The following is a 26687-nucleotide window of genomic DNA, read 5'->3' as shown; positions in this document are numbered from 1 at the left end:
TCTGTTGATCCAGTGCCGAAAGGGGTACAGCCTGTAGGTCACTGATCCCCAGTTTAGCCCTGGGAGGCTGCTCCCCTCCCACATGCTCCACCCAAGCCTTGAGCGCTGACATCCCTGCCACAAAGCGCCCCCACCCCAACAACAGGGAGATGGAACCAGACTCTTTGAGTTCTCTTCCAAAGGTAAATGGAGGCACAGAGAGCCTGAGAGTTACCTGTGACCACACAGCTAGTGACAGGCCATGGACCTTTGGCTTCCAGCTAGTGATGGAGAGGCCCTCCCCTTGAGAGGCTCAGCTCTCCTACTGGAGTGAGTGGGATTCCTTCAATGGAAGGAATTGAAACCATTGAAAGAAGATAGGTACTCAGAACACAAGTAGCCATAAACCTTATCAAGCATAGTCTTCTTCAGCCCTAGATAGAGCAAGCAAGATCTGATCTCAATCTAGAAAACATTCCCCAACCTAGAGCCAGGAAGGGTTGTTCCATGGGGGAAGGGGCCCCAAATCCCAAAGGCCCAAGAAAGCAAAGGCAGATGCCTTGGCAGACATCACCAGAGTCCACCACAAGCTCTCAACTCCACTGAGAGAAGGGAAAGTTTCAGAGATTAGGGAGCGCCTGGTTCACCCCTAACCTGAAGCCAATAAATAGACTGGGATGGCCAGAAGAGGCCACATCGACAGGAGAAGGGGAGGCCACAGGGCCAGCTTTGGCTTACAGATTCACTGAACAGAGAGAGGACCAGCCAACCAGACCCCTTAAACATTCCAAAAAAGATTATGCACTATCACTTAGAAATCCCCCTCCTGGGAATTTGCCCAAAGAAGGAAAAAGCTGCGAGCACAAAGGAGGTCACCAGAGGGTTGTTTATAGACAGACGCTGGAAGATTTAAGTGACAAAAGAGAGAGCTGAGAGCTACGTTGTGATGATGTTGTCCTTGACAGTCTGGCTGGCAAGGTTTAAATGCAGCAAGGCTGAGGACCTTGCTCCATTTTCTCTTTATGCCTCAGGGCTATAATGTTAAGATGTGATAACATAAGCAAACGGCTTGCTTGATCACTCAAATTGTAGCTCAAGCAAATAAAAATGATGGAATATTTATCACATCTAAAACTGGTAAGAAAAAAAAAAACCCTTGACACTGGTATTGGTGAGAGTGCAGGAAACAAGCTATTGGAGAGCAATCTGACAGCATCCATCAAAGCCTTAAATGGACATAGTCTGAGACCCAGAAATTACACTGCAAAGAACTTGACCCGTGTGTCTTTAGATTATGCCAAAATATGTTCACGACAGTGCAGACTGTAATAATTATATACAAAACTGGAAACAAGTGTCTACCAACAGCAGAAGGATTACAGAAATTGTTCCATCCACAGAATGGAATTCTGTGGAACTGTCAAACAAGGAAGAGCACGCAGACAACCTCGGGCAGGAATTTCTCAGAGTGACAGCATGACTACTTTAGTGTAACTTTCATATACAGATCATTAAGTAAAGGCGCAAAACTATTTTTCTAAAGGTAGAACTAGAACATTTATTTTGTAGAGAGGCACTGGGATTCAGTGGGTAGATTTTAATTTTATACCTTTCTTTGAATTTTTAAAATTATGTGTACATTCATATAACACATATATAATTACAAATACATGTGTTAATGGGGCTGTCTGGACGACAGAATTATAGACCATTTCTTTACTGGTTTTTAGTTATATACATATACATATAAAAGTGTCTATATACATAGTACATATGTGTGTGTGTATATACATACATACATACATATATACATATAACTCTCTATATATAGATATAAATAAAATTTACCATCTTAACCATTTTTCAGTTCGGTGGCATTAAGTACATTCATGTTGTGCAACCATCACCACCATCCATCTCCAGAAGCTTTTCAACATTCTAAATGGAAACCTTTCCCTGTTAAACACTAATTCCCTATCCCTGCTCCCTGCCCAACTTCTAACCAACATTCCACTGTCTCTATGAATTTTGGCTTCTCCAGGGATCACGTTACAGTATTTCTTCTTTTGTGCCTGGCTTGTTACACTTAGCATGTCCTCAAGGTTCATCCATGTTGTGCCATGTGATAGGACTTTCTTCCTTTTTAAAGCTCAATTGTATTCCATTGTGTGTGTGTGTGTGTGTACATACACACACACACACACACACACACACACACACACTGCATTTTTGTTAATCCATTCATTCCACAATATAATACTTAGGTTGTTTCCACCTTTTCACTGTTGTGAAGAATGTTGCTATGAACAAGGGTGTGCAAGTATCTGGTGAAGATCCTGCTTTAATTCTTTTGGCTATGTACCCAGAAGTGGAATTGCTGGATCATATGGTAATTGTTTAAACTTTTGAAGAACTGCCAGACTGTTTTCCCCACAATGGCCACAATGGCTCTATCATTTTACTTTCCCACCAACAATGTGTGAGGGTACTCTTAATTTTAAACTGTTTTAATGGCTGCTAAGGAGACCGACTTAGTGGTTTCTGGCTTGTTCCTGGTATTGCTGATACTATGTGATTTGTGAAATAAGTGACGTGTTCTGTGTTGCCAACACACAACATCTTCCACAGTAATCTGGAAAAAAGCCCATACACCTTGGCCCTGTCTAGTGGCGCAGCCGGAGCAGCTCAGAAGCATCGAGACACCAGAAGCCTGCCATTTTGTGCCCCAAGAGGGAAAGTGGCGGCTGGTGTACCACCCCCTCCCCTCCGTCCACTGCCCCAGGGCGGAGAGGCTCCAGAGAAAAGTGGAAAACCTTAGTGAGGCACTTACCTCAATGTGCCCTCCCAGTGCCAGTGATTCCTGGCTGGCCTGGTCAAGGCCATGGTCCCCGGAGGCCACGGTGAGGTGCGTGTTGAGTCAGGCCTCACTGCCTGTAGCCAACGGAGAATACAGTTACCATGCAGCAGGCAGAGCCTGTGGTCTCAGGTCTGGGCATGGCCTCCAAAAACCTGGTCAGACAGCTGTACAGTGAGGCCCCCACAGGCCTTCTGAGGTCAAGCCTACAGCTTCTGGGACCCTCAAGTCCCCTCCCCCAGGTTTCTCAATATTTGGACCACAAAATGCCTGCATCCGAAAAAGAAATCAAGGTGGGAGTGATTGAAGATGCAGATTCCTGGGCCTGAGCCCTGGATTTGGATTCAGGTTTGATGCTGTGCCTGGTAATCTGCATCATCTGAGAATTACAGATTTTGGCAAAAGCTGGTCTCATTCTCCGAGGAAGAACTCAGAGGCAGGAGCATGGCTCCCAAACTAAGGCTGGGAAGGAGAGCTCCTGTCATCAACCCTGTAGGGGCCATGTCTGCCAGATCCCTGGCATACAGCAAGGGTTCAGTGTGAACACCCAAGACAGGGGGCAAGGAGCACCCTTCCTTAGGACCCTGCCTCCTTGTTTAGCTGAGGGACCTCCAGGAGAAAAAAGACAAGAAAGCTTCAGAGTGATACCACCAATCCTCAATTCCTAAGGGAAAGACTGGCAGTCTGGCATTTACCCTGGTAAAGGTAATGGGATACACAATGGGCACCATACTGAACTCCTTGTGGGCTGATTCCATCCTCAGTCCTGAAGCTATTGGAGCTCAGGCCACGGAAGCGAACAGCCCCTGACCTGCAGCTCTGACAGTGGGAGAGCAGGGACTTTTAAAGAACCTAGACTGATTCCAAACTGGTGGAGGGAAAGGATAGGATTAGTTAAAACATCCTCTTCCTTATTGGTGTGTGAAACTCCAGACACCAGAGGGTACCCGTGGTTGACTACAGGCATTTGGGAGCCCATCCCTGGTCAAGAAGCTTCGTCTCCTGGAAGGTGGCTCACTGGGACAGCCAGAGAGCTGGGCAGCCTGATTCTGTTCCTGCTTCCTGGGGCTCCCTGCCCTTATGAGGTTTTTTTTTTGTGAGACCAAGTGACAGTAGCAATGCCAGGTGAGATCTTCAGCACCCTCCTCCCTTCTTTGATGTGGACCAAGAGTGTCTTCAATCCTGCATCAGGTGCGCTAAAAAATGTAGCTTCAGTTGCCTCTTCCAACCCAGTTTTGACCCTAACATGGTCAGGATAGAAATGATGGAGCTGCAGATCGGAGGGGTAGGAGGGATCCAGCCCAGGGTGTTGCCAGGATGGAGGGGTCTGGGATGATCCAGATCCCAGCAGCAGGGCTGAGGGCCAGCCCAGGAAAGGGGAGGAACATGCTGACAGAAGGTAATACACAGGGCGTGGGCTCCAAGGCACATCCTGACCCCATGGGAATCTCAGGGTTAACAGCGACAAGCCTGGCATGCGGCAACATGTAGGCTGGGTGTGGCTGGGCTTCTTCCCCAAGCCAGGGAAATGGCAAAGAGGTTTCACCTTCCTTCCCAACGCACTGACTTGTAACAGCTGCTAAGAGGAAGCCGAAGGCCATGAAGCTACATCCAGAGCAAGCACCGAGGCCAATGAGCAGTGTCTTCTCCCCGGCAGCATGCTCACCGGGAACGACCCCAACTGCTAGCTGGACTCTAAACACTGTTTGATCAAATGGTGGCTGCCCAGGCTCTGTGTCTCATACTGAAAGATACTCAAACAATAACATTTTTGCCCACTTGAAGTTGTAGTTACCATGTTCTGAGCTCCTAAACTACTGCACACTTCCACTGTTTTTACACTTTGGACAGAACTTTCCATTTATATCAAAATCACATTTTGTATCACCTTTGACTAATTTTGTTTTAGTGAGTATTTGGGGTTAACTGTGCCATTCTCCTCATCTTCACCTCCAAGTTAAGGATACAGTGAAAAGCATGGCATCTTAAGAAACAAGAGGGTAGGGTAAAATCTCCCAGCACCAAGCCCAGGGAATGCACCCCCTGCTGATCCCATGACAGAATGCTGTAACCAGACACCGACTTGTTTAGTGCCCTCGACAGAACTGGGCAGAACCAGCTACAATCAGGCCAAAGACTCTCTCCCCCAGGGGAATTTAACCAATCAAAAATGCAAACAGATGAACCAGCGCAGTGTTACCCAAAGTTCCCAATCTTCCTGGCTCCCAACACTCTGGGAAGAAAGGGAGTGTATTTATGGCAAATAATTCTGGGGCTGAATCAATGCATTGTGACTCAGAGACCCCCCCCCCAAAATAAGAATCTATAAAGGGCTTCCATTGTGATCAACCCAACACCATTACTGTACAAAAAACAGTTTTATTAGTTAATTACCCCAGGTGTGCCTTTGTTCATGCTCTAGGTCACACCCACTTCTCAGATCCGGCCCAGGCTCATAGGCAAGTTACCAGATTAGCAAATAGGAAAATTGTTCTGCAAAATAGCAACTGTCAGCTTAAGGCATTACTAACATTGCAGAAGGAAGCAAGGTTACTAGGGAAGTTTGGACAGCTCAGGATGATGATTTCCGGAACAGGAAACCCTCTCTGAAAGGGCCTGCCCATGCTGCTGTCTGACATGGGAGAGGACACTCTTGCTCTGGGTGATAGGTCACTCCTTTAAACTCACCCACAATGTCACAGACAAAACTGTCTATTCCTCAAGCTTTCAGATTTAGAAATTAGTTATATAAAAAGCACTCTGTCCCAGAAGCCCTGGCACATCTGCAGGCCTCCCAGAGAGCTCACTCGATCCTCCCTGACTGGAGCAGGGGAGGACAGAGGTATATGGAAGGTCGGTCAGGCTCAGTTTTTAAAAATGAATTCACTACTAGAAATATGGAGCAAGGGGTAGAGACCCCTGCTGCAATTACATGCGGAATCATTGTCCTCCCAGAGAGCGGGCTCCTCCGGGCTCCTTCAGTCCACAGAAGTGCTCAGAGCAGGGCAGGCCAGTGTGGCCACAGAGCTGCCGCCTGCCTCACTGCATGCCGAACCACTGCTCCTGGTCAGCCCACTGGGCCGCCTCACTGTCGCTGCCCTCCAGGTCCCCTTCTTCCCCACTCCCTTCCATGTCGTCCACATCCTCCTCCTGAGTGGCATCCGTGGGACTCTCCTCCTTCTCCATCTTCTGCATCCCCTCTAGAGACTTCTGGTCATTGGGGTCCAAACTAGGGGACAACAAAACAAAGGAGAGGCCTGAATCTCTGCCTTGCTTCTTGCGGGCTGATGCGTCATCTCCCTGGTACGGCAGTGAAATGACCACCCAGTCACAGAGAAACTGCTAATGCCTGGCCTCTCCAAACAACTCTGGTTCCACAGGTGAGATCCAGGGAGTCCACCACTAGAAGTGAAAAAAGGTGTCTTGTCCTAATTTTTAGAATTCTCAATTTGAGTTTTTCTCCACGTATTTCTTAAATGTTTTCACACTTATTACCCCAGCATTCTGCTGGAGGAAGATACTAGATAAGACAAATGAAAAAGCAGCAAACCACCTTTAACAGAAAAATTCAACTGTAATTTCTTAACAGTATCAGATATTTAAGCTACAAAGTTACAAAAAAATACTTATTTTTCTGTGAGTGAAGTTGTTTCACGTTCTTATGATGTAATTAACCACATCAGCATTTCAGTAGTCAACCAAAATTGTCATGCTTACCATGGAATACATCTGTCAACTCCTAGGTTAGACCCCAGGACCCAAAGCTACCTCCACCTGGGCACACGAGTTTAGCAGCTAAGAATCATTACACATGCCAAAATCCCCAAAGTTCAGAGGCTCCAGAACATTTATTTACTTGGCTTCTAAACAATTCTTCCTCTAGCCTTTGTGATTATCACCAAGGCCAAGAGGTGTCCAATCTCTAGCAAATTCCACCTCTACTTATGTAACTGTAGATTGATTTGTAACCTCTTCTCTGAAACCTTCCATACAGTTCTCACCCACACCCAGGGCTCCCCACCCTTGGGACTCCCACCTTGCCTTCTAGAGACTGCTATGAAAGCACTTAGCACGTGGCATCCATCAGTCTACATGCCTGAGACTGAGAGCTCCCAGAATCGCAGCACACCCAGTGGTTACTGAGATGCCAGGTGCTCAACTGCTGAACAAATAAATGGATGTGATCAGACTCGATTAAAGACAGGCCTTCATAACCTTACAGACACACAGACAACCCTCAAAGAAATCACTTCTATATTAAACAGTAAGAATACCACTATTTATTTAGTATTTACTATGTACCAGGCACAGCACTAAGAGCTTTACATGGAATAATTTAATCCTCATTTAACCATTTAATACCTAATAAGATAGATATAAACAAATTAGTAACTTGCCCAAGATAACAGGTGAAGGTAATATTCAACTTCAGAGCTTAAGTTCTTTACTACAGTAGGTAGAAACATGGGAAAGTACTTACAATATTTTTGATTTGAAAAAGCAGATTATAAAATATATACTACATATACCCTATAAAAATATGTTTATGTGTGGGCAAGGCCAGGAAGATGATCTATACAAATGAAAACAGATGATATAGTGATATGGGCTGGTTATGAGTGAAACAGTTCTTTAATGTTGCTTATAATATACTTTATGAATTTTTTTTTTTTTTTTTTTTAGAACTCACAAATAACTCTTCTACCATTACTATTATTACTCTGTTTCAACCATGGGCACAAAAGTGTGTGTGTTTCCAGAATTCCTATTACATAGTTCCCTGCTTCCTCTTCCCCTCATTGACCTTCCCCCCATGGGAGGCTAAGTGCCTACCTTAGTGCTATACTATATTGGTCCATTGCCTCCTGATACTCATTGACAGCTACAAGGAAATCTCCTAGGATCCGATGCAGGACACAGTCACTCTGATTAGCTAGTGCGTTCCTCAGCAAAGCAATTCCATCTTCATATTTCTGTTCTCTGCCTAAAAAGAAAAAAGATCCTCATTTTCCTACTTAACATTGTGAAAATATACCCCCATCTCAAATCATATACACAAAACCACAACAATGATCACAATCCAATAATCTCTTTGTAGATGTCTTTAAGAGAATAGTGGTATGGCAAGAAAGAAGAAAAAGCTCATATGAATTCCTATTCGATTAAGAAATGTAGAGCTTGAGTTCTAATTTTTTAAATTATACTCTTAACCTTAGTTCAAATAAAAAGCCAAAATGCATTTTATTTGCCAAACTAGCCCAAACCCAGGATTTCATCATAAATCAGGACTAAAAAAACAAAAGCTAAAAGGAAAGTCATAAGCAAATCAGGATGGGTTGAAATAGTTCAAGCTGGCTAAAACCAGTTCTATTCAGCCCAAACTAGTTCAGGAAAACCAAAACCAGATCAAAGTGAGCTGAACAGGTACCAACCAGGTATAGCTGGTTTGAGCCACTCAAAAAGTGAGTCACTGCCAATCCAAGCCGGTCTAAGCCATCTACATTTGGTTGTGCTAAATATACACCAATTCACATAGGCGCAAATCTACTACAAAAGGCACACACCTGTCTGGTCATCTGTAACCAGCTGGGACCAGGAACTCCAAATGAGATCAGGTTTTATACAATTAACAACAAAAGGGAAGTAAATAAGATACACTTACTAAGTAGTTCTGCTTTTTTCACCACAGCCTTAATGTAATCCGGCCTTTGGGTCAGGGCTTTATCTAATAAAGTTTTGGCTTTCTCCTGTGTCACTGGGTCTTCAAGACAAACAGTGGCTAAAAGGGTAAGGGTCTGTGCATTTGCTCCTAGAGTTTTGTAAACGTTGTTAGCCATTACCATTGCTTCACGAATACTGTTGGAAGCCAAGTAACATTCAATGAGACCTGAAAAAATAAAACAAAAGTTCAACCACATTACCATTCCAAGCAATGCTTCCACTCTGACAGCCTTCCAAACTGCAAACCTTCAAAGCTTCAGACAAAGGGCAGGCCAGGGGAAAACTCTGATGACATGAGACTAGAGAGTATGTTGATACAATAAGAAGTGCTCTTCCCCAGGGCACTTCAGGGATGTAGAAAAAGGCTGCATGCACTGCAAAGGCACCTTTAGTTAGTAAAGGAAACAAACACGCATAAGTAAAATGAAGCAGGTAGGCAGCCCAGCTGAATGTTAGAGAAGTAAGACCTTAATCATTACTTGAAATAGAGATGACGCTGACAACAAAGCGCAAGGTTCCACTGCCTCTAAACGAGCTATTAATTCCTGGCTGTATTCAGTCACCTTTAGTCCTAGGCTTATGTGGAAGAGCTTTACAGTTCCAAGTGAATGTCCGGCTCTACAAAACTACTAGTTTAGTGTAATTTCTAGTAATGGACCTACGGAGGAACCTAAGAAGAAAGGACAACTTTTCATTTGAAACAAGTTATCTCAAAATACATTTGCTGAGGGCTTCCCTAACCTAGATGGAAAACACTTATCAGATGGACCAAATGCACAGAGAGTGGCAGCTCCTGCCTCTTACCACGCCCACCAGATGCCCTATGGGGACACCTCAAGCAAAGACAACTCTCAACTCTTCTTGCCAAGAACTTGAGAACAGAGGAAGTACTTTTTGACACAAAGCTCTCATCAAAACAGAAAAACAGCTTAAACCCCATACCCACGCATCCCTGGCAGATTTTCTCTATGCACTCCTCCACCCTAGCAGCATTTATAGTATTTGTGCACATTCTACCACACACTATGGTTACTTAACCAGAAATTACCTAACTCTTCAGGCCAACGTGCTGGATTCAGAATATAGTTGTTTGCAACTACTTATTGAGCAGTTTTATTTCCCTGCTAAAGCCCCTCTTGGAACTTCAGAAGGAAATGGAAAGAATGTTCTTCACTACTCCAATGCCTCCGCCAATAAAGGAAGCTCAGCTGGAGGTTACAAGAAGCACCAGAGAGCATAATCGGTTACCCTACTTCAAAACTCCAAATGGTAGCTTGAGTGCAGGCAACCCATGAAGCCTCACTGGCCTGAGAAAGGTCCTCTGCTCCCAAAGACTCTAACCATCCTCTGCCCAAACATTGTGGAGTTCATTATTCAACTGCAATCCTGGGCTCTTGTGAAACAGGCACGCAGCAAAAAGGAATTAGTGTGATAAAAGCAGCTGAGAGGCTAGGTAGGTAGTTTCAGGATAAAAAATTTAATCTGGAACCAAAATCTTGGTTTGCTGGGGATACTTTAAGAACAAATCCACAATATGCATAGTTCTCTAAACAGATTTGTTCTTTACCCCAACTTCCAAATTTTCTCAAATCTGAACTCATCTTCCTGTTAAGAGCAAGTCACTCTTAGACTCCTGGGTTTATTTTTAAATTCTTATAAAAATATGCTTTGGAGGAACTGCATCTTATAAGATCTATTTTAACATCTGTGACTGAGTCACCAAATGTTGCTGAAGCTGGCACGCATCCTTTGAACTCCTAGGGTCAGTTCACATGAACTTAAAATAGTACATAACAAAACAAAGTTTGACCCTGATCATGCCCACTCAGGAGGTCACAATGAACTGACTAGTTCCCACAACTAACACTGTCATGGATATGAAGTTACCCTCTTGAGTAATATTTCTGGCCCAAGGTAAAACTGTTAAAAAGAATAAAGACAAAACCAAGCGATCTAGCACAGTGCCAGCACAGATTCACATTAAAGAGTGGGCCATGTTTGAGAAATAAAAATAGGACAAAAGACCGTCCCCAACTACTCCCTCACCACAAACCAGGAAAAGAGAATGAAAAAAATATATTCTGAAGGTCCAGTGAAAGCCGTAAATGATTTTTTAAATGCCTAATGCAGTGATTCCCAAACCTGTCCACATATTGGCACTACCTGGGGTCTTCAAAAAAATACTGGTGTCTATCTCCCAACCACAATATTCTGATTTAGACAGTACTGGCGTGACCTGGCATGAGGATTTTTTAAAAAGTGCCCCCAGAGGACTCTAACATGCAAGAGAGTTTGGGAACTGCTGGCTTCACAAAACCCTCCATCCGGGGGCGCTTGGGTGGCTCAGGAAGTTAAGCATCCCAACTCTTGATTTCGGCTCAGGTCATAATCTCAGGGTCGTGAGATCAAGGCCCTGTGCTGGGTATGGAACCTGCTTAAGATTCTCTATCTCCCTCTGCCTCTTCCCCCTATAACTTGTGAGTGCATGTGCTCTCTCTCTCAAAAAAACAAAAATTAAAACCTTCCATCTGAGAGCTAATGCTACACACCTAGAGATTCACACCATCCATCTCTATTTTTCATCTTACCTTCATAACAATCTAAGCGACAAGGTGCAAGCCGTATAGCCTCCCGAAAGTGGATTATTGCTTCTTGGACTCTGCCCATGTTTCTAAGTGCTGCTCCCTTAAGTAACAAAGCTTGAACACTATTACTATTCAGCTGAATGGCCTTGGCTCCTAAATAGAGGGCCCGAGAATAGCGTTTGCTATAAAAGCTATGACACCTGGAGAAAAAAAAAAACAATGCAACATTACCTGAGAGAAAATGGTAAAGAAACTTCATTCAGAACCAAACAGAAGGACCTCTACCTGATCCTTATTACAAAGCAAACTTACAGCTTTACCTGAGATATTAGCGCGGTGGGGGGGGACACAAAAAAATCTAAATGTTTATTTTGAAGGGGAAATATTGATATGGAAGGGAAAAGTTATGGGAAAGAACCTGATATCTGGATGTTATCAAGTGAGAGATATTCAGAGAATCTGTAAAGCCACGTTAAGTAACAAAGCAGCAGCTTCTGGCCTGTTCGCTGATGGCTTCCAGTGCTGAGCACAATGCATTATCTCAGTGGATATCTACCCCCTGAAAGTCTGAGAAAAGACTCAGTGAGTTAACTAATGTGTCCAAAGTCAAAGACCTTGATCTGAATTCTAAGTCTGATTATCTCTTAAACCTGTGTTTTCAACCTATATGCTATTTGGGAGGAAACACAATTTCCCAAAGAGTGTACTGAAAACTGGAGAGAAAAAAGAATGCATAAACATACCCAGAGACCACCCAGGGTTCTGCATGCTGATCAGAAATATTGAAAAGGCGGCAGCCAAGGTTCTCCACATCCTCTAGCCGCCCTTCTCTCGCCAGGAGGTAGCCATATACATCCATTCCTGGAAAGGAAGAGGCTTTTTTAAAAAGCAGCAGGTGTCATTTATTAAAGAGGAACAGCCTTCATCAGAGCCCCCACTCAAGCCCCAACTCCAGCACTGTCTGAGCCCTTTCCACCAGCATGAGCTCCTCCCACCAGCATTCCCACTTTCCTACAATATGACTATTAAAGGGGCGCCTGAGTGGTTCAGTCAGTTGGGAGTCTGACTCTTGATTTCCACTCAGGTCATGATCTCAGAATCGTGAGATCAAGCCCCGCATGAGGCTCTGTGCTCATCGGGGAGTCTGCTTGAGATTCTCTCTCCCTCTGCCCCTCCCCCCACTATGGCTTGTGAGCTCTCTCCCTCTCTCTCTAAAATAAATAAATCTTAAATTTAAAAAAATGACTTTTTAAAAAAAGATTTTATTTGTCAGAGAGAGAGCACGCACAAGCAGGGGGAGTGACAGGCAGAGGGAGAAGCAGGCTCTCCACTGAGCAAGAAGCCCGATATGGGACTTGATCCCAGGACCCTGGGATCATGACCTGAGCTGAAGGCAGATGCTTAACCGACTGAGCCACCCAGGTGTCCCGAAAAAAATGACTATTAAAAAGACAAAACACATCCAAAAAGTTTAAAAAGCAAAGGAGTAGAAGGGTCTACAACTCACAATTTGAAAGCCAATTATTTCTGGGAATTGTTTGTCCTATGACATGATATACAGTTATCCTAACTCATAACCAGGAAAGGCCCAAAAAGGCATCATGTAATTTCTTTTCTCCAAGAAGCCTGGGCACAGTCCAGAGTACATACTTAATATGCTGGTTAGTCTCAGAAAAAGTAGCCTATTCCAGAAAAAACATCTAGTTCTTTTGGAGTCCAGCTGATTTAAGATCACCCCGCTCCCTGCTTATTCTTACTCGTGTTCTATAAAAAGGGTCCCATGCTTGCTGTCACCCATCTCTTACCACCATCCCCTTCATTCCTTGTTACCCCTTCAGACTCCCAGGAAAATGTCTCTCTTGCCAAGATCACTGCAATACTCCCTGCTGGCCCCCAAACTCGGGCCTGAGCTTTCAACTCCAAGCTGCCAACTACTGCCAGACTAGTATTTCTAATACAACATCTTCATCATGGGCACAGGCAAAACTCAGAGAAGAGAAATAAGCACTGGGCAGGAGGGAGACCTTGGGCAAACAATTTCATCTTTCTGGATCTGTTCTCTCATCTTCTGCTCTGTAGTTCTCATGGCTTACGAGTCTACAGGACTAACTACTGTCACAAGGCCATATTTTTCTAATGGCCTCTTTTGGGACTTTATAAGCAGATTCCAGCCTGTCTATGAGACCTTATTTCCTACTACCCATCACTCACTGCCAGTCACTGGACACTCATCCTTTGGAAGTCCCTATGGCTCACCCCTTCAGCTACAATCTTTGAGATCAATGATTTTTTGTTGTTGTTCATTCCTAATTACTTCCTTCAGTCACCTCATTCCTTACTTAATGCCTGTTCACTTACTCCCTTTTAAGTATACTAAGGATACAGTAAAGCTAAATCCCCTAAAAGGATATTATGGTTTTGGGGATGCCATCCAAATTCTCAGTCAGGCACACCATAAATTTAAAAATCATAAGGAAGGGCTATCACCCCTCCCCCGCAAAAAAAGCCAAATAATGATCTGCCTGGAGATGACGCTTGAATTCAAGCAAAAACAACTACTCAAAATGGAATTACTCAAGTGTTAGAGACATGTATCAGACGTAAAAAAAAAAAAAAAGGTAAAAGGCTACCAGAACAAGTTTCACAAAATATTTCTTTGAAAATGGTATCAGAATATTATGCTACTTTGTCTCCCTTTCTTTTCTGATCCTCCCCTCTGCAGCCACTACCACCATGCCTCAAGAATTACTTACCTTTTATCAAATAAGGATCCAACATCTGTGCCTGTTCAAACTTGAGGACAGAGTTTTTATTGTCTCCAGCTCTGAAGTACAGATCTGCTAAGCTTCCCAGCAGGTCCACGTTATCTCGCAATAAGGACTTTTTCTCTAGTGAACTTCAAAATATTAAACATTGACCCTTAAGATTTATTATGAATCCTCTTAGTTTCTGAATCTGGGTGACAGGCATATAAGCACTATTTTCTTTTGCATATATACGACATTTTTCATAATAAGCTTTTCAAACAAACCATATACACTAAGATTTTATTCCGAGCTTATGATTTAAAGAAAGTTATACACGATAATAAAGTCAATATACAGAATGAAGCAGAATTCTCTCTCATTACTGAGAACTTTCTGGTTGCAGGTTTTCAGAGGACAACATGGTGCTAAAGGTAATGTCATTCACAAGTGACTTTGCGTAACACAAAACCCAGTCTCTTATCCTTGGACTTCAATTGACTAAAAGAAAATCCCAGTCCTAAAGAGGCAACCCAAGTCAGATGCTGCAATCTATGCTTCTAGGACATCCAGAAAGATGTTCTTCCAGGTTCCAGCATGACAACTAATGCAGCCGGCTGTGCAAGGGTTACCACTTTTGCAAATACACAGCTGAACTCAGTCAAAGTTTACATTTAACAGGTCCTCACAGCAGACATTATTATCCTTAGGACCATTAAGTACATTAAGAGACTAAAGCAAGCTGGAGGACAACAGGCTGCAACACCAAGAAATAAGCATCTCATATTTCTATTTTACACCAGACCTCCATAAAGGAAAGGGCCTCAAGAACACTGAATTAACTTTGTGGCTCTCACCAGATAGTATTGATTGCTCTCGAGTTGTCACCAGTATGCACAAAAGCATATGCTTTGATCCACACAGAAAGCCAATCCAAGTTAGGCACAGTCTGGATCACGTTCATTGTCATCGATGCCACCTCTGCGCCTTTTACAGAAAGGGAAAGCAAACCTAATCCAACAGAAAACAGGAGAAATAAGGTGAAGCATAGCATCCCTCTTCCACAATGCAAGAAGCATTAGGCTACTCTTTCTGTTGGCAACAAGGTAACCCTTTCCCTATTCTCAGCAAGATGCAGATGACAAAACAACCATAATTTAATGTTTCCTGATCTGTGAAAAATACATGACAACAGTAATCTACCGAATCACTCTCTGGAAGTTAGGCATGGGCAAATTTTTTTTTTTTTTTTAATTTACCTTTTTAGTAAATCTCTACATTCAACATGGGGCTTGAACTCATGCCCTGAGATCAAGAGTCGTAAGCTCTTCCAACTGAGCCAGCCAGGTGCCCTGGCATGTACAGATTCTAATGTACAGCTAAGAATGAGAACTACCATCTCAGAGAGTAAACATCCATAGAAATAGGCTGAGAATGATCTGTACCTAGTATGGCATCGAGGGCTAACGGGCACTGCCTCAGCACTTCCTTATAGCTGGTGACTGAAGGGCGTTCCTGACCAGCCTTCTTGTACAGGTTCGCCAGCATCATGTTTATCTGTAATAAACAAAAACAAAAGACAGTAAGATAAGCGCATATTGCAAAGAAAATATCTCACCACCAATTAAGTCCTCATTTTTTATTATCAGCTACTATTCTACTTTTTCCTGGAAAATCTACCCACAGCCCTGTGGAAATAAATGAAGACCAATCCCATTCTTCAAACCAAAGAGGAAATTACTACTTTCGCTCTTCCTACGTCCTCCCATTTCTAAGAGGAAAGTCAAATTCCTCTCACTTACCCAACCAAAAGGTCCCGTTCTATCTGGACCAAAGATGCTGCCTCTGGAAATGGGAGTAATATTTATTTGAGAAATGTTACAGAATTCTAATTATCTTGATTCTTTCTTGATCTTAAGACAGAAGATGAACTACCCTAGAAGTGCTCAAGTTTACATATTTTAAATGCAATTAATATCAAGACATAAGAAAATGAGGAATTCTTAACATAGCTTGTTAAGAAAGAGCAGATGAATTTTCCCCAAAAAGAAAATGACAGATACAGAATTAAATACCTGGATTCTCTCTGACAATTATTCTGACAGCTACACTCTAGCCTTTCTAACACTGAAAGCATGGACCCACAGGTACTATCTGACTCATCAAAGTGATGCTACAAAAATCAAACTCTAACTCACCTCTGGAGGTACAATGGTCCAGAGATTAGCTACATCATTTAAATCCAGTAAATGCATTTTTAGCACAATTCAAATTTGTAACTCAGCAGAGCTCTTTTAAAATAACCCTTTCTAAAAACACAAGGAAAATTTGAGAAAACCTAAAAGTTCCAAAGAACGTAGAAGTTACAAGGAAAAGTAAATGATCTTCTTAATAGCACAGAGAGAAAAAAAAGAACATTCCAATTTAAAATTAATAAATCTTAAACATAGCAGTGTTTGCCAGATCATTAACCTACGGAAGCAGTCAACATGAGGATATACAAAAAAAGCCAATCCCCAATCTCTTCGGTTATTTGTAGCCTGATACGCCAGATATTTACTCAAAAGAGGGCTCTGAAGATGAAGAACATCTGTTCCAATTATGACTTACAGTATATAAAACAATCTAGTATGGCATTAATCCATACTGATGATTCAAATAATGAAATAATGAAATACTAGAAATAAAACTTTATTTGGCCTCAGCTTTTCCGTTTTAGGCTATGTTGAAAATGCAAAAGAAAATACTTAAAGGAAAACTCCAGTATTAGTGTCAATACTTGAAAAGAATAAAAGGTTAAATTTAAGATCCTTTCTTGACTGCTTGTGATTAACAAACTATGACCTAGAGACCATCTGTCTCAACAAATATTAAAATTCCCTTTAAACTACCTGTCACTTCAAAAGCATGAGTTTTGAGTACTACCTATGAGAAAGTCAATTCTCTTTAGAACAGATCCTTACTTGGGAACATCACAAAGCCATATTCTACCAGTTAGAAACATAAGCAGTCATCTTTTTCTTAAAACTGAGTGAGAAATTTTATGTTGATATGTTTACTCTTAAAAGGTGAAGATTTACCAAGATATAATAATCTCACACTGGAATTTTCCTTTAAAATGTGAAGAAATGTGTGGTGGTGTTTACCATACATTAACAGACGTTCATTTAGACGTATTTTGACTCACTTCCTTGTCCTTTACACAGACTGAGAAGCCAGTTAACTCCCTAACGGACAAGAAAGAAAAACTGTAAATATTATAGGTTTATGTTTGAGGCACACATCTTTGTTTGTTCCTGGCTACAACAGCTCTACAGAATGAAGGATATGTACTCCTAACAACTGTGGACTCCTCCAGTCCCTCTTAAAATGATGGCTTTAAACACCAAAGTGTTGGATACCACAAACTGAGCTTATCTGCCATTACTCATTTTCAAAAAATGTCCCCACCCTCCAGTCATTGAGGAAATTGTGGCACATTTCCAATAAGATAAGGAAAAGGCATCATTCAAGTTTATAATCAAAATGGCATCTTCCAAAAGGAAGACACTCTTCACAAATGTAAAAAAATTATACTTGGGATAAGTCTTTCATAGTGTATCAGAAAACAATTTAGTATAAAGCATGCAACCTTATTATGAGACAGGTTAGTCTATAATATGCTTCCAAATGTTCTTAATAGCATAAAATAAACTAAGGAAATAGCTTAGTTTTTTAACATATTCAGAAAATAGTAAGTAAATCCTCAATATAAGGAGATGCTTAAACACATTCTCATCAAGTTTTGGTTACTTTTAAAACTCAGCAACACTTAGGTGAAAAAACACTAAATATACCACTGCTTAGATTCCTTTTCTTTTAAGGGCAGGAGGATGTACACAGACATCTTACATATAAAATTCCTCATTGTTAAGCACAAGTTGCACCAAATGGTTCTTCAATGAAGTGAGGAAGGCAGTCGACATGAGAGTATATGTTAGAATATTAACTACTGATGTGAATTCAATACAAAGAGCAAGGATTCTCATTGTTCTTCTAAGACTCAAAACAAACTGTAATCAAAGATATCCAATATAATACTCCTTACAGAATAGTATTTTGAAAAGTATTCTTTCACATATGAACTTATTTATTTTTCCAAAGGTCAGCAAAGTATTATTAACCTCATTTTATAAATTAAAAAAAAAGTAAAGTTCAGATTGGTAACTTGCTCAAGTTCACACTATACAGTACACAGCTTGTATGCCCTAAACTCAGACAAGATACCAGATCTCTTGATTTCAGTTGAAGGTGTTCTATTGATAATATGTTGCCAAATCAAACACAAATATATATCCCACATACAAATAAGTACATAAAGATCTTGTAATCTTGGATTTTTAAAACAAAGGGATTAATAAGCTCATTCACATTATCAAATGGGGGCACCTACAGCATGCAAAACATGAGTTCTAAAAAAAGTACCATTGCCACCTGGAAGCATTTGCAAATTATTATTTCCTATGGTAAGAAATACCAAAGAATGAGCACTAGTAGTATTCTCCAGCTATCATTTTCATCAGCTGAATTTTCAGGGTTTCATAGGAAAGTAATTCTTCTATCTCTCTGAACCTCATCCACTCCATTAACAGGGGAACAAAGTGAGTCAAGAGTAAAATGTTCAGATGGACTCCCTAAAGCATGGAGAAAACATGGAGGAAGTGGGTTGGAAGGACCGGGTAGATGAATATTATGTAACAAATTGTTAATTCAACTTACTTTGGGAGTCCTTTGTCTTGAAGGGATCCCATCAAGTATAGCAATGGCATCTTTATCTTGTTTTAGCATTGTATAACATTCAGCCATTTTGTATTTCACTTCAATTTCAGATGGAAGACACTAAGAGGCAATGAAGACATTTCTTCAAAATACTACTTCAAAATATGGCAGGTCTTTAAAATGCTATACATAGAGTTACCATATGAGCCCGCAATTCTGCTCCCGCACATACAGCCAAGAGAACTGAAAATCTATGTCCGCACAAAAACCTACACACAAATGTTGGGGTGCCTGGGTGGCTCAGTTAAGCGTCCGACTCTTGATTTCAGCTCAGGTCATGGAGCCTACTTAAAAACAAAAGGGGCGCCTGGGTGGCTCAGTCGTTAAGCATCTGCCTTCAGCTCAGGTCATGGTCCCAGGGTCCTGGGATCAAGCCCCGCATTGGGCTCCCTGCTCAGCGGGAGGCCTGCCTCTCCCTCTCCCCCTGCTTGTGTTTCCTCTCTCGTTGTGTCTATCAATTAAATAAAATCTTTAAAAAAAAAAACCTGCACACAAATGTCCATACCAACATTATTGATAGACAAAAAGTGGAAGTAATGTCCGTCAACTAATGAATACATAAAATATCGCATATCCATACAATGGAATTTTTTTTTTAAGATTTATTTATTTGCCAGAGCAAGAGAGTGAGCACAAATGGAGGGGAGGGGGCAGAGGGAAAGGAAGAAGCAGACTCTCCACTGAGTAGGGAGTCCGACTCGAGGCTTGATCCCAGGACCCTGAGATCATGACCTGAGCCAAAGGCAGATGCATAACTGACTGAGCCACCCAGGCACTCCCATATAGTGGAATATTACTTGGCAATAAAAAGGAAAGAACAAAGAACTGATTCATGCTATGACATGGATCAAACTTGAAAAAATTATGCTAAAGTAAAAGAAGCCAGACACAAAAGGTCACATATTTTATGATTCCATTCATATGAAATGTCCAGAACATGCAAATCCATAGACAGTGGGGTTAGTGATTCCCAGAGGCTGAGGAGGTAACAGGCATGGGAATTTTCTAGGGTGATAAAAATGTTCTGGAATTAAACAGTGGTGATAGTTGCGCAATTTTGTGAACATACTAAAACCTACTGTTTAATTATAGATAACTGATAGTTACCAGAGGGGAGGGAGGTGAGGGGGTGGGTTAAGTAGGTGATGAGCATTAAGGAATGCACTAGTCGTGATGAGCACAGGGTGATGTATGCAAGTGTTGAATTACTATATTGTATACCTGAAACTAATATGACACTGTAATGATTACTAACTGGAATTAAAACTTTTTTTTAATGTGAGGTCAAAAAAATTCCTTAAAAATTAAATGTATTTAATTAACATGAAGGGTTTAGCATGGTGCTTGGCATACTGAATACTCAAAAAGTTAGCTACTTCTATGAATGACCCTATGTGGATAATATACATGACTTCCATTCAGTGCCAGAAAACAGAAAATCCTGGGGTGCCTCGCTGGCTCAGTCAGTGGAACATACAACTCTTGATCTTGGGGTTGTGAGTTTGAGCCCCACACTGGGTATATAGATTACTTAAAAAAATAATAAAATAAAATAGGGGCACCTGGGTGGCTCAGTCAGCTAAGCATCTGACTCTTGATTTCGGCTCAGGTCATGACCTCAGGGTCCTGGGAGAGAGCCCGGCACCAGGCTTGCTGCTCAGCAGGGAGTCTGCTTGTCTCCCTCTGATTCTTTCTCTCTCTCAAATAAATAAATCTTAAAAATAAAATAAACAAAAATAAAAGAAAACAAAGAAAATCCTGGCAATCAACTCTTTAATAACAAAAACCAAAGGTTTTACATAAGAGACACCAAGATGAAAATCAAGAGGCTTTAAAAATAGAGCAACTAATTTGTCTTTTTACAAAATGTGGAAAAATACAAAGTAGAAAAAACATGACTTATAATTTCACTCCCAGCTCATTCTACTGACATTTCTTCTATTGTATGCACGTATGTATTTATTAATGCAAGGTAAAAGTTTCCCTCTCCCTAAAGCTTTCCACCATTAAATTGCTTTCCTTCAAACACACAAAATCTTTCATGCATATTACCGTGTGTGTGTGTGTGTGTGTGTGTGTGTGTGTGTACACACACATATATTAGGCATATACCAGGATATATTTATATCTCTATAAACGATCCCCTTTAAACAGAAAGCACTGAAACGTTTCTTCAAACTGTATTTTCCTTATTAATATACATAGTTCTTTCCAAATCAGCATGTGCACCTCTATCTCATTTTTCATTTAAGTAACAGTTCCACCACACCCCATCTTATGGTTATGCTCTAATTTAACTAGACCTTACTGATGAAAACTTTTGCTTCTAGTTTCTTACCATTAAAATTGCTGCAATAAGCAGCCTTGGTTATATGATATACCCTGTAAACCTTCTGCGAGTCTATTAGGGTTAATTTCTAGCAACTGGACAACTGTCAAATCAGAGGACTCTGAAATTACAGTTTTCCCCTTCATTTATTTAATTATCAAGCTACTGAAACTGCAGAAGTTCTTAGAATATTTCCCATAAATTTCCCTAGGTACTCACAATCCTAATAATTGAGTTACATTTTAAAATTTGTACTTTAATTAAAATTATAAAAACTTTAGATTTTGAATTGTTTGTATAAAAGGGAGGAACAATGCAGAACTTCAGTGAACCCATATAATTCATGTTTAACTCCATATTTAGATTCATCCAGAATGAATTTTGCATTCTTGCTCTGATTTTTCATCTTTGTTTCTCCAGTCAGCTCCCCTTTAAAATTACTTATTTTTTCCATTTTCTACATCTAATCAGCAGTCTTGTAAATTCTTTGTCTCTCTCACTCTCAAAAAAAAAAAAAAAAATCACACCTCCATCTCCATTTACCTGACTTTGTGGAGTAGATGCAGAATTACCAGTTGAAGGTCTCACTTTTGAAGTTTTACTTAGGGCTTTCTTCTGCTGTAACGCCATGGTATACTTACTCACAGCATTCCGATATTCTTTATCATGAAAGAGAGAATCTGCATGATACACCAAAAGCTGGTACTTCTGAGATGGAGAGAATAACTCACTAGAAAACAAAGAAAATATACCCCCTACATGGGTTATTTTGAAATGTTAGACAGACACCCTCCTTAGTGTCCACCCACATAAGTCTAGCATAAAGCCTTGTGTAATGACAGCTTACAAAAGTCATTGTACCCTAAGTGCTAGTCCCTAAAATGAGAGGCATGAGTTGTACTCTATGCTAATATGGTCAACACATACAGGCAACTGCTTTAAATTAGTTTTAATATGCTTTTCTCATTTACTATAAAAGTAATGATACCTCTAAATCAAATTCAGTAATACACAGATATACAAAGAGAAATGTTATACATCTTCTCCTTCCCTTCTTTAGCCCAAACCCTCTTTATTTTTTTTTTAAAGAGAGAGAGAGTGCAAGAGTGTGCGCAAGTGGAGTGGGTGGGGAGAAAGAGAGGGAGAGAATCTTAAGCAGGTTCCATGCTCAGCATGGAGACCAGTGCAGGGCTCAATCTCACCACCATGAGATCATGACCTGAGCTGAAATCCACAGTTGGACACTTAACCAACTGAGCCACCCAGGTGCCCCCCCAAAGCCCTCTTAATTTAATAGTTCGATATATATATATCCATACTTTCTTATATTAGTATCAATTTTTAGCATAATATAGACAAAGGAGAGAAGTCACAATGATTTAACTTATGCTATCAAAGAAGGGCTGAAGAACCTGGAAAAGTGAGACCTCACCACTTTGAAACATTTTTAGGAAAGTGCTGAAAAAAAGAGGTTTCAAAGGAACTGAAAATTCTTCAAACACTGAAGATGGGAATATAAAAAGCTGAAGAATGGGAATAGAATAGGACAAGCCAATGAGATAAAGTGGGATAGAAAGAGGATTAGCCTTATTTGATGACAGGTTTTTTTTAATTTTACATACAAATTTTATTTTTTTTAACTTTTTAAAGATTTCTTATTTATTTATTTGAGAAAGAGAGCACAGAGGGAGAGTGAGAGGGAGAAGCAGACTCCCAGCTGAGCAGGGAGCCCAACATGGGGCCCGATCCCAGGACCAGGATCATGACCCAAACTGAAGGCAGATGCCCAACCGAGCCACCCAGGCGCCTCAAAAGTAAACGTTATGAACACTAAAAGAATTTTTACCTCCTTGAGTCTCAGGGGTTTGAGGACAGAGTAAAACATTTCAAAACTTTTTCATTAATGTTGAACATTGCTCACAAGCATTGTAACTGCCTCCAAGCTGGCCACCATTCTTAATGGGAAACATATTTTTAATCTCCAATTCCACTCCCCCCTCATTGCCCTGACTCCTGCCAAATTAAGAGGAATTTACACGTTTTTCTTTGACAGGTAAAAGCTATAGCCACTTAAAATGAAAGAACAGTCACAGTCAACTCTGTAAACAGTTGATTTGTCAACAAATGAAGGATACTCAAGAATAGGTACCAGAGATTAGTGGTTGCCAGGGGCTGGAGGAAGTGGGATTAGGGGTGCTTACTAACAGATATGGGGTTTCTTTTGGGGATAATGAACATGTTTGGAATAGATATGGTGATGGTTGTACAACTGTGAATATACTCAAAACCACAGAAATGTATTCTTTAAAAGGATGAATCTAATGGTATGTCAATTTTTTAAAAAAGATTTTATTTATTTATTTGACAGAGAGAGACACAGAGAGAGAGGGAACACAAGCAGGGGGAGTGGGAGAGGAAGAAGCAGGCTTCCCGCTGAGCAGGGAGCCTGATGCCGGGCTCGATCCCAGGGCCGTGGGATCATGACCCGAGCCGAAGGCAGACACTTAACAACTGAGCCACCCAGGTGTCCCTGGTATGTCAATTTTATCTTAATTTCTTTTAACCTTAAAAAAAAAGGACAGCTAGGCTGAACACTGGATATAAAATTATAAAGGAAATTCAAGGACTAAAGGTATAGTCCAGATACTTAAGATCTCTTCCAACTCTGAGATTCTACATATTTACTGAGAAATAAGATTTGACAGAAAATACTGCTACACTCAGAGAATGCATTCAGACATTTATATATTGTAACACATGCCTACTTATGCACTCATAAATTACCTTTGGAATGATACAGGAGACACTGTTACTGGTTGTTGCCTGGAGAATGGAAATGGGGTAAGGTTCAAGATCAGGGACAGACACTTATCTGCATACCGCTTCTGTACTATTTGAATTTTTCACACTGTGTATAGTGCCAAATCACTAAGAACATTTAATAATACATGGTAAAGGTCAGAATTTAAACTGACCTCCCGGAAGCTAGGAAACTGCCAGTTTAACCTAATAGAAAGAAACATGGGCTAAGCCAAGTCAGAGGATTAAACTTCTTCTATCCTGTAACATCTTCAAGAACCAAGAGTAATGACTAACTGGTGCACAAATTCCCAATGATGGAAAGTGTTCCTTGACCAATCACTCAAAAGCTCCAGAATAAACACAGAAGGCTGAAAGAGACCAGGGCTCCTCACTGTCAACACTAAGTGGATGGTGGTGAAATGATGGGTCTCATGTAGCAAGGTCCAGAAGCACACTAATGGAAATAAAATATCAGCAGCTGCAGTACAGACACTTAAGGGTCTTTTCCTTTCTGACCTAGACAGCTTCTAGAGCAGGCCAAATGCAAATGGGTCCATCCTGAGTAGAAAATTCAATTATGCCACTTAGAAGTAGCAGACTGTGGTGGGTCAGTCCAAAGTTTTCAGAATCAGAAGGACCAAAGCCCAGACATCATGGCTCCTCCACTTACTAAATGTGTGAATTTGGACAGTTTTACCTCCCTAAGGTACGTACGTCCTTAGCACATTTAATAAACATGTGAGTGCTCATTGCACAAAGGCACTGTGCTGACTTCCTTGGGTGTTAAGAGTGATGCAGAACACAGATCCTAAAAAAGTTCTCGTCAGCCTAAGTGGCTAAATTGGTTGGGCATCAGACTCTGGATTTCCGCCCTGGTCACGATCTCGGGGCTGTGAGATCAGCCGAGTTGGAGTCTGCACTCAGTGCGGGGCCCGCCTGTTCTTCTCCCTTCGTTCCTCCCCCCAGTCACTCTCTCTCTCTCTCAAGTAAATAAACGAAAATAAAACCTTTAAAAGTTCTCAACGCAAGAAAAAAACCATGTGGTGGTGGATGTTAACTAGACTTATTGCGGTCACTTCACAATATATTGATACAATTAACAAGTCATTAGGTTGCACACCTGAAATATGTCAATTATATCTCAATTTAAAAAGAGTGATGCAGAATACAGAACCCGGCAAAGGGATGAACAGTGAGGGTTAGGGGCAATTCTGACAGTTACAGAAGCCGTTCCCTAGAAGAGGTTATCTGAGCTGAAACCTGACTGAGGATACAGTTCACTGACGTGGACTCCAAGCCAAACAGCAAACGCAAAGCCCTTACATAGAACGAGCCTGGGGGCTTCAAGTAACAGAAGGAACTGCCTGCAAGTACAGTGAGCCGGGGGCATGAAATGAGGTCAGGGAGAAAAATGTTTGGCCTCCGAGGCCCTGGGAAGGAATTTAAGTACAATGGAGGAGGGGCGCCTGGGTGGCTCAGTCGTTAAGCCTCTGCCCTCGGCTCAGGTCATGATCCCAGGGTCCTGGGATCGAGCCCCGCATCGGGCTCCCTGCTTGGCGGGACTTCTCCCTCTCCCGCTCCCCCGGCTTGCGTTCCCTCTCTCCCTGTGTCTCTCTCTGTCAAATAAATGAACACAATCTTAAAAAAAAAAAAAAGTACAATGGAGGAATGTAAGCAGGGGAGCAACGCGCACTCAAGGCTGGAAACAGCCCTGTGCTGCATCCGTCATTGGACTCAAACAAGAAAGGGGCACTGCGTGTCCTTAAAAGGGCGCCACTCGCACCCATCTAAGGGGTCTCCCGTTTTCAGGGGTTTTGGAGGCCGGAACGTGGATCCTTCTGACACACTCAAGGGGGAAAAATCAATCTCAGAAGGGGACGAAGGTATAAGACCGGGTTGGACCCCTTGGAGCTGCGGCGAGCGATAAAACGTTCTTCGGGAAAGAGCCAGGAAAAGAGGAGTCGGCCCAGCGAAGTGACAGTCGCTATGCCCGGCGACAGGTGCCTCAGGGAACCCTCCGCTCACAACTTTCGGGAAACCCTAGCCAGGCTCGCCCTCAAGGCCTCCGCCTTCCAGTTCTCGAAGCCGCCGCTCGCCACCTCTCCCTCAGGGAGCTCATCCCAGCGTCTGGTACAGCGCAGAGACCGAGTCAACTCAACTTGCGTTCCTAGATCCGCTCCGGCCGACGATGCCGTCGCTGACCCCGAAGCCTCAGCTGAGGCCCGCGGACGCTCCTTCCCGCCAGTTCCCAGGCCCCCTCAGCCCCCGCTCCCAAACCGGCGCCGCTTTCTCCTCAGCCCCAGGCCGCTCCCCGCCTCAACTCACGGGTTGTTATTACTCATTGTAAGTAACAGGCTGCTGAGGAGCCGCACGTTAGAGTGCAGCCCCGCGGCCGCCATGTCTCGCACGTGGTCTATCACATTCATCCTGCCCGGCAAGGCCGCGGGTAGCGGCGGCAGCAGCGCGAAAAGCCGGTAGAAGCTCCTTAGGGAAGACTCCAAAATGGCGGCCTCACCGGGGTCCATGAGGTCCACAAGCGGCTCCGCCCCCGGGAAGATAGGCAACTACTGAAGTGCCTGAGGGAAAAAAAAAAAAACTCCGTTCTTTCCCCCAGGCACTCTATGAAGTGGGATGATTTGGTTTTGTTTTCTTTTGTTTTGTTTTAGCAAAAGTTATGTCACTCTATGCTGCAAACTTTATTGAGGGCTTACAATGGGGCTGGGGACAAAAGGCACTTCAGTATGAATACATGCTCAATTGAAATAAGATGACTCGGAGAGAAATTTCTATCTCAAAAATTAATAAAAACGTATGGTCACTTACCATAAATAAGTTAATATAGTAGAGTTGGGGGA

The 26687-nt window shown here is 42.0% G+C and overlaps 1 protein-coding gene across 5 annotated transcripts in view; it reads right to left on the bottom strand.

Annotated features, from left to right (window-relative positions):
* The window catches only part of ANAPC7 (anaphase promoting complex subunit 7), a 47460-nt gene extending 21103 nt beyond the window's left edge, over window positions 1-26357 (bottom strand). Inside the window, exons 1-12 of one of the 5 annotated variants that reach the window (XM_088019685.1) lie at window positions 26158-26338; window positions 23815-23853; window positions 21574-21760; window positions 18642-18761; window positions 15329-15440; window positions 14741-14894; window positions 13893-14035; window positions 11883-12000; window positions 11143-11339; window positions 8496-8720; window positions 7667-7817; window positions 5193-6062 (exon numbers count right to left, since the gene is read on the bottom strand). In XM_088019685.1, coding sequence (XP_087875811.1) covers window positions 5873-6062; window positions 7667-7817; window positions 8496-8720; window positions 11143-11339; window positions 11883-12000; window positions 13893-14035; window positions 14741-14894; window positions 15329-15440; window positions 18642-18761; window positions 21574-21760; window positions 23815-23853; window positions 26158-26258 — 1737 coding nt within the window. In that variant the 5' untranslated portion in view covers window positions 26259-26338 and the 3' untranslated portion in view covers window positions 5193-5872. Of the gene's footprint in view, window positions 1-5192; window positions 6063-7666; window positions 7818-8495; window positions 8721-11142; window positions 11340-11882; window positions 12001-13892; window positions 14036-14740; window positions 14895-15328; window positions 15441-15685; window positions 15822-18641; window positions 18762-21573; window positions 21786-23814; window positions 23854-26157 lie in introns of those variants that run through there. The other 4 variants (XM_028116489.2, XM_028116490.2, XR_015767011.1 and 1 more) reach the window with 4 other exon arrangements.
* Window positions 26358-26687: the final 330 nt, after the last annotated feature.

Source organism: Eumetopias jubatus, unplaced genomic scaffold (genome assembly GCF_037043125.1).
Source record: "Eumetopias jubatus isolate StellerSeaLion01/CBP00866 unplaced genomic scaffold, mEumJub1_p1.0 scaffold_16, whole genome shotgun sequence".
Lineage (NCBI taxonomy): Eukaryota > Metazoa > Chordata > Mammalia > Carnivora > Otariidae > Eumetopias > Eumetopias jubatus.
This window is presented reverse-complemented; position numbering and strand designations above follow the sequence as displayed.